Source organism: Cydia strobilella, chromosome 12 (assembly GCF_947568885.1).
Source record: "Cydia strobilella chromosome 12, ilCydStro3.1, whole genome shotgun sequence".
Classification (NCBI taxonomy): domain Eukaryota; kingdom Metazoa; phylum Arthropoda; class Insecta; order Lepidoptera; family Tortricidae; genus Cydia; species Cydia strobilella.
The window spans coordinates 3030230-3044365 of record NC_086052.1 but is presented as its reverse complement, the minus strand read 5'-3'; the positions used below and the strand labels follow the sequence as shown (position 1 = coordinate 3044365).

Genomic DNA, 14136 nt, shown 5'->3' with positions numbered 1-14136 from the left:
ATGTGATTTTTTTGTTGTTTTTGCGTAATGGCACGGAACCCTTCGTGCGCGAGTCCGACTCGCACTTGGCCGGTTTTTTGAAGAACTCGTCTATCATCGTTTTTACGAGACTGCGCTGAAAAAACTTCCAAGACTTAAGTCCCGAGTCGAGCCCTTTATTGAGTCTTTTCTAAACGCAAATAAAAATGACTCGAACCTCCGAATAAAAACTACGTCAACAATTTTGTAGATTATATTGAAATTACTATAATAAAAATAAATAAATAAATAAATATTATAGGGCATTCTTACACAGATTGACTAAGTCCCACGGTAAGCCCAAGGAGGCTTGTGTTATGGGTACTGAGACAATGATATATATATAATATATAAATACTTAAATACATAGAGAAAACACCCAAGACTCAGGAACAAATATCTGTGCTCATCACACAAATAAATGCCTTTACCGGGATTCGAACCCAGGACCATCGGCTTTACAGGCAGGGTCACTACCTACTAGGCCAGACCGGTCGTCAAATTAATATAATAATAGCAACAGTAAACAAAACGAAAGTTACTGTATGCGTTAGGTACAAGTACCGAACCCATGAATATTATATGAACACGATGAATTTTGATATTTGTGTAAACAAAATAAGAGTTCTCTGAGGACAAGTCTCTACAAAAGACTTGGGTCTCTAACAAGTTAAAAATAACTAGTTTTGACTTGATTATCTGAGTCTGAAAACAAATGTCGAGTCTGGAATCAGAGGACGCAAAGAACTAACACCGGCGGCTAATCGCGTCACTTAAATATTCTCAAAGATTAACGCAGCAAAAAAGAACTATAGATAAGTAATTAAATCCGTAAACAAACCAGACGCGGGGCGTGTCTAAACTAAATCATTTGCATCTTCCACCGCGCCCCGATTCGAATTTATGAGGCAATAAATACCGACGGCGTAGTGCAATTTGCATCTACAGTTTCTTAGACCACGTGCAAATGGCACGTTTTAAGGCTAAATTCAGATTCGACTTAAGCCGGATTCAGATTTTGTCTGACGTGTCGTATTGTGACGCGTCAGAACGATGATCGGTGTCATACATTTGATATAGTTGCGTTTACAGTTGTCTGATGCAGCGTGCATCACAGAAATGTGACACGACACACGACACGACACATCAGACAAACGTGAATCCGGCTTTATGTAAGTGTCATTCAGATTGAGACAGATTCGTTACTGCTACATCGTTGACACCGGCGATGTAACAGTCAATTTTGTTGAAAAATTGCGTCGCGGTCGTTGCCGCATTTCTGTCGCTACAACTCAATCGATCAATGATTTTATCAAGGAAATTGGCGGTTACATTTTACGCATCAGGGCTGCAGCAGTAGTAACGTGTAAATTTAACGTTCGGATTCAGACCACCAGTATTACTGCAGCAGTATGTATAATGTTGCAGCAGTATAATGTTGCACTTTAGTAATGTTGGCAGTAATGCCGCAGTCTGAATTGAAACGGTACGTTAACAGTATTACTCCTGCGGTCGCAATCCGAACGTCATTGTCATAATTATACATCTCACTAACTCACTTCACTTGCGTATACGCGTTTATACGCGCCGTAAAACGCTAGTATGAAAACGCGAAAGTGAAGTCGCGGTTTGCGTCGGTCCTTACATTTTTTTCCTTACTTTTACAACAACGTCAATGTTGCCAGGAAGTAAAGAATGAAATACTAAATTGAAAATGGCGGAAATTTACCCGAGAGCGTTTCGAACGTTCTGGATTCGGTCGTAATCTGATTATGGCGGCGGAAAACATTTTCCGATTAAATAAAGCTTGTTTCCGAGTTTATTTCATGTAATAATTTACAGTTTCTGTAATAAGTATAATACGTTTAATAGTGTTATTATAAATGTTTTTCCGTAATTAAGTTCAGTAGTAAAGTTAAGCTTTAGCAAACTATGCCTATCAAGATAATACATTTTCAACAAAGATGGATCATATTTGGAAGAAGTGTTGGTAGTCTACCGGTAAGAGCGTGTGACTTTCAATCCAGAGGTCGCAGGTTCAAACTCTGGCACGTATCAATAAGTTTTTGAATTTATGTACGATATATCATTCTATATTTACCTACCAGTTTTTCTTTAAAGGAAAACATTGTGAGGAAACCGGACTAATCCCAAAAAGGGTCAGTTTCCTCTGTGTTGTTGGGAGGTCAGATGTCAGTCGTTTTCGTAAAATACTCACGGAATTAAATACTCGTCCAAATACCTAAGCTAGAGATATTATCTCTATAGTTCACGTTCCAAAGAATCTGACACTCTATAACTGTTCTACTTAAAGAGACATATTTATCTAAAAAACACTTTCAGAACAAATACTTTTAAGAGGTATTTAAATAATCACCATAACTATTATTTTCTTTTCACCATTTGCCAGTATATAACAATTTACCAATACAATTACCATTGCAGCCGAGCGCAGGCGATAAAATAAACAATTAAGTATTGTTTTACTGAATTACCGTTTCGAATACAAATTGTAAAGCGTTCAGAATTAAAATGACGTATGATAATGAGAAGAATAAAAATAAGAATATTTTTTTATTTTTTATTTATTTAGAACACGTCTGTGTTCTAAATAAATAAAAAATAAAAAAATAGTCATAATATGCATGTTACATATGTTGTACACAATGTACAAAAATTGAGATGCGATACAAACAGACCTCGAGGTTCATAAAAACAATATTAATAAAATAAAAAGGTAAAGAGGACACAGACAGACAGAATACATGGTAAAAGATGCACAATGTTGTCCTGTGTGTCCCAAACTAGGCTGAGCTATCTTGGGACCCACCGAGCCGGTTCTACATAAACATTTTACTCAATGATACATTAAAAATATACTTTTTTTTATAATATAGGAGGCAAATGAGCAGTCGAATCGTTTGATGGTAAGCGATGATCGTCGCCCATGGACAACTGCAACACCAAAGTTGTTGCAAGTGCGTTACCGGCCTGTAAGATGCGAGTACGCTTTTCTTGAAGGTTTGAAGGTCGTATCGGTCCGGAAATACCGCAAGCGACAGTTTAGCTGTGCGAGGCAGGGTTGAAAGTTTGTATGGAGATCAAAAAAAATTTCAAGTGCGGGATTTGAATCTTTGTATATGGGCATATTATTAGAATATAGGCAAAGTAATTTTAGCGTTTTTTTAAAATTCATCCTCTAACAGGGTTAAAAAGAGCGAGTACGATCTTTTCTTGAAGGTTTGAAGGTCGTATCGGTCCGGAAATACCGCAAGCGACAGTTTAGCTGTGCGAGGCAGGAAGTTTCTGGAGCAACGCACAGTTGAGGACTGCCAACCATCTTAATGGTGAAGATGGAAATGTTGTCGCGTAAAGAAAGCGATGGCGGAAAGAAGTGACACGGAGTAATCCTAACAATCCTCAGAGTACTCCCAGTTAGTTTGTGCGCAAAGAGGAGTCGTGGAATGTAAGAGAACTCAAACATTCTACGACTCTTCTCTTTCTTCTCAGACTATACATGCGATAGAAAATGCGGAGCTAAGCTACATCTATATGCAGCGCCAAGGAGTCAAGCCGAACTAAAATATACTGGCATCCGACAATTCGAGTCGCTGTTAATAATGTAAATGATCACGTTAGCTTGAAATCGTATGTCACGTTTTGTGCTACAAAATTCAGAATGAATTTTAACAAGATGCGCGTTCATGAAAAAAATTGTAATGAGATACGTGTTTTGTTTTAAAGGATAATATTTTTTACCTTTTTTTTAGGTCGTTAAATTATGTGTAAACTAATCTGATTAAATTACAGGACTTCAAAATTATGAGTTTTGTTTGTGTTTATCTACTTTGTACAAATATCTGGTGGGTGAGCGCGGAGGCCGGTTATGATTAAATTTTTGCAGTGATTTAGACGAAAATTACATATTACTTGAAACTGTCATGTTTTCACTACACTGGTCAGACTGAACTGGCCCCTATTTCACCACGGTGACAGGTGCGACAATTGTCGAAATCACGATTACTAACGTCACAGGCCTCCATAGGCTACGGTAACCGCTTACCATCGGACGGGCGGTGTGCTTGTTTGCCAACAACATTTTAATTTAAAGAAAACTCCATTATATCGCCAATAAATAAGTACTTATTTTGCGAAACTAATGACAATTGTCACAAGAAACACGACAATTGTCACGAAATCCCGACGCAGAACTCATTTCCTGTTAAGAATTACCGAAAATTCTTTTAAATCTGTGTCAATTGTCATCATCATCATCATAAACTTACCTGTTTTTTGCCGATATAATAAAGTTTTTTAAATAATACAATGATAGTGGTAAACAGGAATACGGCCCGCCCAATGGTAATCGGTAACCTAGCCCATGGAGGCCTGTGACGTCAGCAACAGCGATGTCGACAATTGTCGCACCTGTCACCGTGGTGAAATAGGGGCCTGGTGCTGTTGGACTAATGAAACACTCGTCAACAGAGAACATATATCCCTAATCTAAACGGGAAACGTGCATTGGTCAAACCAAACGAAGTGTGCAAGAGAGAACACATAGCGTCAGTAAAAAATCGCCAAGTAAACAAGTCCGCGATCGCCGAACATCTACTTACATGCGGCGCAAATCACTGGATTGAGCTTCATAAACCAAAAGTTGTCTCCACTGAACGCCATTATTATCCTCGAGTTGTGCGAGAAGCGATTGAAATCAAGAAGCACCCCAGAAATTTTAATAGGGAAGATGGTTTTAACTTATCGGCAACTTGGGGACCAGTGATCCAGAAGTTAAAGCCGAGGGATCTATCTTCGGATGTGTGCGCGGATGTTGTGAGTGTTGTGTGTCGGACTATTGACAATAATTAACTTTTATGTGTAGTGGGTGGTTTGAAAATGTGACCTCGAACTTTAAATGCACTTTTCGTGGGGTAGTCACACAAATCTCTGTTTTGACATTTTGCTGGGACGTCAGTTAGCCGCGACCACGACCAGTGAAACCTGTGTCTGTGTGAGGAAGGATTCATATAAATACCTATATATTATATTATTATTAAATATTTAATAATAATAATAATATAAATAAATATTTAATTATAATAATAATAATAAATATTTAATTATAATAATATTAATAAATATTTAATAATCTCTTTTTTTTTCATAATAATATCTATATTGAAAATTACATTCGCCATTTAAAATCTTATAAATTAACGTAAAAAATTAAATTTTATATATTCATATAAATACCTATATATTATATTATTATTAAATATTTAATAATAATAATAATATAAATAAATATTTAATTATAATAATAATAATAAATATTTAATTATAATAATATTAATAAATATTTAATAATCTCTTTTTTTTTCATAATAATATCTATATTGAAAATTACATTCGCCATTTAAAATCTTATAAATTAACGTAAAAAATTAAATTTTATATATTCATATAAATACCTATATATTATATTATTATTAAATATTTAATAATAATAATAATATAAATAAATATTTAATTATAATAATAATAATAAATATTTAATTATAATAATATTAATAAATATTTAATAATCTCTTTTTTTTTCATAATAATATCTATATTGAAAATTACATTCGCCATTTAAAATCTTATAAATTAACGTAAAAAATTAAATTTTATATATTCATATAAATACCTATATATTATATTATTATTAAATATTTAATAATAATAATAATATAAATAAATATTTAATTATAATAATAATAATAAATATTTAATTATAATAATATTAATAAATATTTAATAATCTCTTTTTTTTTCATAATAATATCTATATTGAAAATTACATTCGCCATTTAAAATCTTATAAATTAACGTAAAAAATTAAATTTTATATATTCATATAAATACCTATATATTATATTATTATTAAATATTCAATAATAATAATAATATAAATAAATATTTAATTATAATAATAATAATAAATATTTAATTATAATAATATTAATAAATATTTAATAATCTCTTTTTTTTTCATAATAATATCTATATTGAAAATTACATTCGCCATTTAAAATCTTATAAATTAACGTAAAAAATTAAATTTTATATATTCATATAAATACCTATATATTATATTATTATTAAATATTTAATAATAATAATAATATAAATAAATATTTAATTATAATAATATTAATAATATTAATAATATTAATAATATTAATAATATTAATAATATTAATAATATTTTTAAAATATTATAAATAAATAATTAATTATATTTATAATTCTTGAACCATTTCTAATAATTTTTCTTTAAAAAAAAAATTAAAAATAAGCTAAATTAAGCTTTTGGGTTCATACCCCAAATATGAAGGAAATCCCTTTTTTTTAAAAAATAAAGTGCCTGAAAAAAAGGATTATTCTGATAGGATAAATTATGTAGAATTCTACCTTTATTATATTTTATAGAATCAAACTATATCTAATAACATCAAAAATTATTGTGCATCATACACTAAAATATACCCATAAAGAACTTGAATTCTTTTTGAAATAATTTAAATTTCTATTTTATATTTTTTATTTATTAAATTTAAATAAAATATTTTTTATGTTTATTTTATTTTTTAGAACATTAATTTCTATTTCCTCCAATTCATGGTTTGGATGTTGAGTTGGATTAGAAATTAACTTATTAAGATTTATCCCCCTTATTTCTAACTCAAAAAATTTACTTTCTTCTGAAGCATCCTTAAAATACTTTCTCATCCAATCTATTGCATCAATCAATTTCCTATTTATTATTCTTATAAAAATATTATTTATAAATTTAGAAATAAATATTGTATCTATTATAATAAATTCAACTTTATTAATAAAAATAGGTTCAGCCCCCTTTCACTTTTGATTTCCCAATATTATAGAAGGTTTATCTTGATTAAATTGTTTTATTTTAATAACATGACAAAAAATTTCCCCCATAATTTTATTATCATATTATTTTCATAATAAATTTTTAATTATTATTTTAATTTTAAATGTAATTATTGGAGCTATTGGAGGATTAAATCAAACTTCTTTACGTAAATTAATAGCTTTTTCATCAATTAATAATTTAGGATGAATATTATCATCAATTATAATTAGAGAAAATTTATGATTGTTTTATTTTTGTTTTTATAGATTTTTAAATAGATTATTATGCATAATATTTTTTATATTCAATATTTATTTTATTAACCAATTATTTATCATCAATTTCAATAATTTAATTAAAATATCTCTTATAATTAATTTTTTATCATTAGGTGGATTACCGCCATTTATTGGATTCTTCCCAAAATGAATAGTAATTAATTTTATATTAAAAAATAATTTTTTCATTTTAACATTTATTTTTGTAATAATAAGATTAATTATATTATTATATTATATCCGAATTATTTACTCTTCTTTAATATTCAATTATTTAAAACTAAAATGATTTAAAATTAAAATTAAAAATAATTCTTTATTTTTTATTAATTTTTTAAGAATAATTTCCTTATTAGGAATAATTACTAGAACTTTTTTTTACTTATAAGGTTTTAAGTTAATTAAAACTAATAATCTTCAAAATTATTTATAAAGAAAAATTTCTTTAAGCCTTAGAGTTTATCCCATCTTAAAATTTGCAATTTTATATTATATTTTAACTATAAGACCCATTTTATAATAAAAGAGAAACTTTCTCGTTAATAAATTTACAATTTATCGCTTATTCTCAGCCATTTTATTAGCGAAAATGATTATATTCTACAAATCATAAAGATATTGGAACATTATATTTTATTTTTGGTATTTGAGCTGGAATAGTAGGAACTTCTTTAAGTTTACTTATTCGTGCAGAATTAGGAAATCCTGGATCCTTAATTGGTGATGATCAAATTTATAATACTATTGTAACTGCTCATGCTTTTATTATAATTTTTTTTATAGTAATACCTATTATAATTGGTGGATTTGGTAATTGATTAGTACCACTAATATTAGGTGCCCCAGATATAGCTTTTCCCCGAATAAATAATATAAGATTTTGATTATTACCCCCATCTATTATACTCTTAATTTCAAGTAGAATCGTAGAAAATGGAGCAGGTACAGGATGAACAGTATATCCCCCACTTTCATCAAATATTGCTCATAGAGGAAGATCTGTAGATTTAGCCATTTTTTCTCTTCACTTAGCTGGAATTTCTTCAATTTTAGGAGCCGTTAATTTTATTACAACTATTATTAATATACGACCTAATAATATATCACTAGATCAAATACCCCTTTTTGTATGAGCTGTAGGTATTACTGCCCTCTTACTACTTCTCTCATTACCAGTATTAGCAGGTGCTATTACCATACTTTTAACAGATCGAAATCTTAATACCTCATTTTTTGATCCTGCTGGTGGAGGTGATCCTATTCTTTATCAACACTTATTTTGATTTTTTGGTCATCCTGAAGTCTACATTTTAATTTTACCGGGATTTGGTATAATTTCCCACATTATTTCTCAGGAAAGAGGAAAAAAAGAAACATTTGGATGCTTAGGGATAATTTATGCCATATTAGCAATTGGCTTATTAGGATTTGTCGTTTGAGCACATCATATATTTACAGTAGGTATAGATATTGACACTCGAGCTTATTTTACATCAGCTACAATAATTATTGCTGTTCCTACAGGAATTAAAATTTTTAGTTGATTAGCCACTCTTCACGGTACTCAAATTAATTATAGACCATCTATATTATGAAGTTTAGGATTTGTTTTTCTATTCACAGTAGGAGGTTTAACAGGTGTTATTTTAGCTAACTCCTCAATTGATGTTACTCTCCATGATACTTATTATGTAGTAGCCCATTTTCATTATGTTCTCTCTATAGGGGCTGTATTTGCCATTATAGGAGGATTTGTCCACTGATATCCATTATTTACCGGATTATCATTAAATCCCTATTTATTAAAAATTCAATTTTTCACTATATTTATTGGGGTAAATTTAACATTTTTTCCCCAACATTTCTTAGGATTAGCTGGCATACCCCGACGATATTCTGATTATCCAGATACCTATACTTCATGAAATATTATTTCTTCATTAGGATCTTATATTTCTTTAATTGCAACAATATTAATATTAATTATTATTTGAGAATCTATGATTAGAAAACGAATTATTTTATTCCCATTAAATATAAACTCCTCTATTGAATGATACCAAAATCTTCCACCAGCAGAACATTCTTATAGCGAATTACCTATTTTAAGAAATTTCTAATATGGCAGATTATATGTAATGGATTTAAACCCCATTTATAAAGGAATATCCTTTTTTTAGAAATGGCAACTTGATCTAATTTTAATCTTCAAAATAGAGCTTCTCCATTAATAGAACAAATTATTTTTTTTCATGATCATACATTAATTATCTTAATTATAATTACAATTTTAGTTGGATATTTAATAATTAGCTTATTTTTTAATTCCTATATTAATCGATTTTTATTAGAAGGACAAATAATTGAATTAATTTGAACAATTTTACCAGCAATTACTTTAATTTTCATCGCTTTACCTTCTTTACGTCTTCTGTACTTATTAGATGAATTAAATAATCCCTTAATCACATTAAAATCTATTGGTCATCAATGATATTGAAGTTATGAATATTCAGATTTTCACAATATTCAATTTGATTCATATATAATTCCCCAAAATGAAATAAATAATAATAATTTTCGTTTATTAGATGTTGATAATCGAATTGTTATTCCTATAAATAACCAAATTCGAATTATAATTACAGCAACAGATGTTATCCATTCTTGAACAGTACCTTCATTAGGTGTAAAAGTAGATGCTAACCCAGGTCGACTTAATCAAACTAATTTTTTTATTAATCGTCCTGGAATTTTTTATGGGCAATGTTCTGAAATTTGTGGAGCAAATCATAGTTTTATACCTATTATAATTGAAAGTATTTCAATTAAAAAATTTATTAATTGAGTTAATAATTATTCTTCATTAGATGACTGAAAGCAAGTACTGGTCTCTTAAACCATTTTATAGTAAATTAGCAATTACTTCTAATGAAATAAAGAATTAGTTAAATCCCAATAACATAAATATGTCAAATTTAAATTATTACTCTAGTAATATTCTTTTATCCCTCAAATAATACCAATTAATTGAATAATCTCCTTCTTTTTTTTTATTTGTGTTTTTATCTTATTCAATATTTTAAATTATTATATTTTTAACTTAAAAATAAATAATATAGAAAATAATAAAAAAACACCTTTAAAAAATTTCAATTGAAAATGATAAATAATTTATTTTCAATTTTTGATCCAACAACTAATTTTTTTAACCTATCAATTAATTGAATTAGAACATTAATTGGTTTAATATTTATTCCTTATTCATTTTGATTAATCCCTAATCGATTTATAATTTTATGAAACATTATTTTAAATACACTACATAAAGAATTTAAAACATTACTAGGTACTAATGGATTAAATGGATCAACTTTTATTTTTGTTTCAATATTTTCATTTATCCTATTCAATAATTTTTTAGGATTATTCCCCTATATTTTCACAAGTACTAGTCATCTAACCCTCTCATTATCTATTTCTCTCCCACTATGATTAAGATTTATATTTTATGGGTGAATTAACAACTCTCAACATATATTTGCTCATATAATCCCCCAAGGAACTCCTAGTATTTTAATACCATTTATGGTTTTAATTGAAACTATTAGTAATATTATTCGACCTGGAACTTTAGCTGTTCGATTGACAGCAAATATAATTGCAGGTCATTTATTAATAACTTTATTAAGAGGAACTGGACCTTATATAGCTTCTTATTTTATTATTGTCTTAGTGGTAATTCAAATATTATTAATAATCTTAGAGTCAGCTGTCGCTATTATTCAATCATATGTAATCTCAATCCTAAGAAATCTCTATGCTAGTGAAGTTAATTAATTAAACAACCAATGACAACACACCACAATCACCCTTATCATTTAGTAGATTATAGACCATGACCTTTAACAGGAGCTATTGGAGTTTTAACTTTAGTAACAGGTATGGTAAAATGATTTCATAATTTTAATATAAATTTATTAATTCTAGGATATATTATTACAATTCTAACAATATATCAATGATGACGGGATATTTGTCGAGAAGGTACTATACAAGGTAAACATACAATTTTAGTTTCAAAAGGACTTCGATGAGGGATAATTTTATTTATTATCTCAGAAGTTTTTTTTTTTATTTCCTTTTTTTGAGCATTTTTTCATAGAAGTTTATCCCCAAACATTGAAATTGGTATAATATGACCACCTATAAGAATTATACCTTTTAACCCATTTCAAATTCCTTTATTAAATACTATTATTTTAATTACTTCAGGAATTACAGTAACTTGAGCACATCATGCTTTAATAGAAAATAACTTTACCCAAACTACTCAAGGTCTTTTTATTACGGTTATATTAGGTATTTATTTTACTATTTTACAAGCTTATGAATATATTGAAGCACCTTTTACTATTGCAGATAGAGTTTATGGATCAACTTTTTTTATGGCCACAGGATTTCATGGACTTCATGTTATAATTGGGACAATTTTTTTATTTATTTGTTTAATACGACATATAAATAATCATTTTTCATGTAACCATCATTTTGGATTTGAAGCTGCTGCCTGATATTGACATTTTGTAGATGTAGTATGATTATTCCTTTACATCTCTATTTATTGATGAGGAAATTAACTATTTATATAATATATTTAGTATATTTGACTTCCAATCAAAAAGTTTAATTATTTGTTAATATAAATAATTATTATAATAATATTAATTTCAATTATTTTTATCATTTTAGCGAATATTATAATATTTTTATCAGTAATCTTATCTAAAAAATCATTTACTGACCGAGAAAAATCCTCCCCATTTGAGTGTGGTTTTGACCCAAAATCTTCAGCCCGTATTCCTTTTTCCCTTCATTTTTTTCTAATTACAGTTATTTTTTTAATTTTTGATGTAGAAATTGCTTTAATTTTCCCCATAATTGCCACATTCACACATGTAAACCTAATTATTTGAACAAAAATTAGATTTTTTTTCATATTTATCTTAATTTTAGGACTTTATCATGAATGAAATCAAAATATATTAAAATGAACTAATTAATACTATAATTATATAAACATTATATATATATATATATATATATATATATTAATATATTTAGGATAATAGTTTAAAAAAAACATTTGATTTGCAATCAAAAAATATTAAATTTCTATTTTATCTTAAAAATAAGAAACAATAATGCATTTAATTTCGACTTAAAAGATAGAGTTTAAATAACTCCTTATTTATATTATTAATTGAAACCAAATAGAGGTATATCACTGTTAATGATAAAATTGAAATTTTATTTCCAATTAAAGAAATAAAAATATTAAAATTAAGCTGCTAACTTAATTTTTAGTGGTTAAATTCCATTATTATTTCTATTTATATAGTTTAAATAAAACATTACATTTTCATTGTAAAAATAAAAATTAACTTTTTTTTATAAATATTTTATCTAAAGATTAAAAATCTCCCTAATATCTTCAATATCATGCTCTATATATAAGCTATTTAAATAAATAAATAAAATAAATAATATAATAATTATTCATAAAACAAATCTAAATAAATAAATTTTAAAATTATTTATTTGATAAAAATAGTAAAAAATAGAATATTTCTTTAAAATTAAAAATATTCCCTGACCTCTATATATTTCTCTTCATCCCATATCAACAATTTTTAATAAATTTTGACCAAAATTTAAAAAATTATATCTTAAACCATAAGTTGATAAATTAGGTATAAATCACATTAATCTTAAAAAATTTCTTAAAGTATAAGTACATAAAAATTTATTTAAAGAATAAATTTTTATATTTCTAATTAAATAACCCATCAATATACCCAATAAACTTACATAAATAACTATTATTTTCATATTAAAAGATAAATAAATTATATATGGGTATGAAAAAATTATTCATCTTAAAAATCTTCCTCTTACAACTCTTATAAATAATAAAGTAAATATACTTTTTAATATTGTAAAATCCTCATCATATAAATTATAAACTCTTAATAAATTAAAATCATTAATTATTAAATATATTATCAAACGAAATCTATAATATATAGTTAAACCAGTAGAAATATAATATAAAAAAAAAACAAATATATTTAAATATCTCATAGAAACTATATCTAAAATTATATCCTTAGAATAAAACCCAGCTAAAAAGGGAATCCCACATAAAGCCATATTAGAAATATTTAAACATAAAGAAGTAAAAGGTAAATAATATCTAATTCCCCCTATATAACGAATATCTTGAATATTATTTATTATGTGAATAACTACACCAGCACATATAAATAATAAAGCCTTAAATATAGCATGAGTTAATAAATGAAAAAATGCCAAATCTGGTAAACCTATTCTTAAAATTCTTATTATTAACCCTAATTGTCTTAAAGTAGATAATGCAATAATTTTTTTTAAATCAAACTCATAATTCGCAGTAACACCAGCTATAAATATAGTTAAACCAGATAATAATAATAAAATTTTTAATATAAATAAATCTAATAATAAATTATTAAATCGAATTAATAAATAAATTCCAGCTGTAACTAAAGTCGATGAATGCACTAACGCTGAAACAGGAGTAGGAGCAGCTATAGCTGCAGGTAATCAAGATCTAAAAGGAATTTGAGCTCTCTTTGTTATTGCAGCCATAATAATTATAACCCCAACTATCCCCATAGAAAAATCCTCAGATATAAAATTTAAATAAAAAATATAATTTCAACTTCCATAATTTATTATTCAAGAAATAGAAATTAAAATACAAACATCCCCGACTCGATTAGAAAGAGCTGTTAATATACCAGCATTATAAGACTTTACATTTTGATAGTAAATTACTAAACAATAAGATACTAATCCTAAACCATCCCACCCTAA

General features: G+C 27.0%; 1 protein-coding gene and 1 pseudogene across 1 annotated transcript; one reads left to right on the top strand and one right to left on the bottom strand.

Moving 5' to 3' along the window:
* The first annotated feature begins 6681 nt into the window (after window positions 1-6681).
* On the top strand, window positions 6682-10082 carry LOC134745839 (cytochrome c oxidase subunit 1-like). The gene is given in 3 exon segments (XM_063679929.1): window positions 6682-6692; window positions 7834-7891; window positions 7893-10082. Coding segments are annotated over 3 exon segments (1515 nt in total). The 3' UTR covers window positions 9339-10082.
* A 2663-nt stretch (window positions 10083-12745) lies between these two features.
* Window positions 12746-13863, bottom strand: LOC134745838 (NADH-ubiquinone oxidoreductase chain 5-like; annotated as a pseudogene).
* Window positions 13864-14136: the final 273 nt, after the last annotated feature.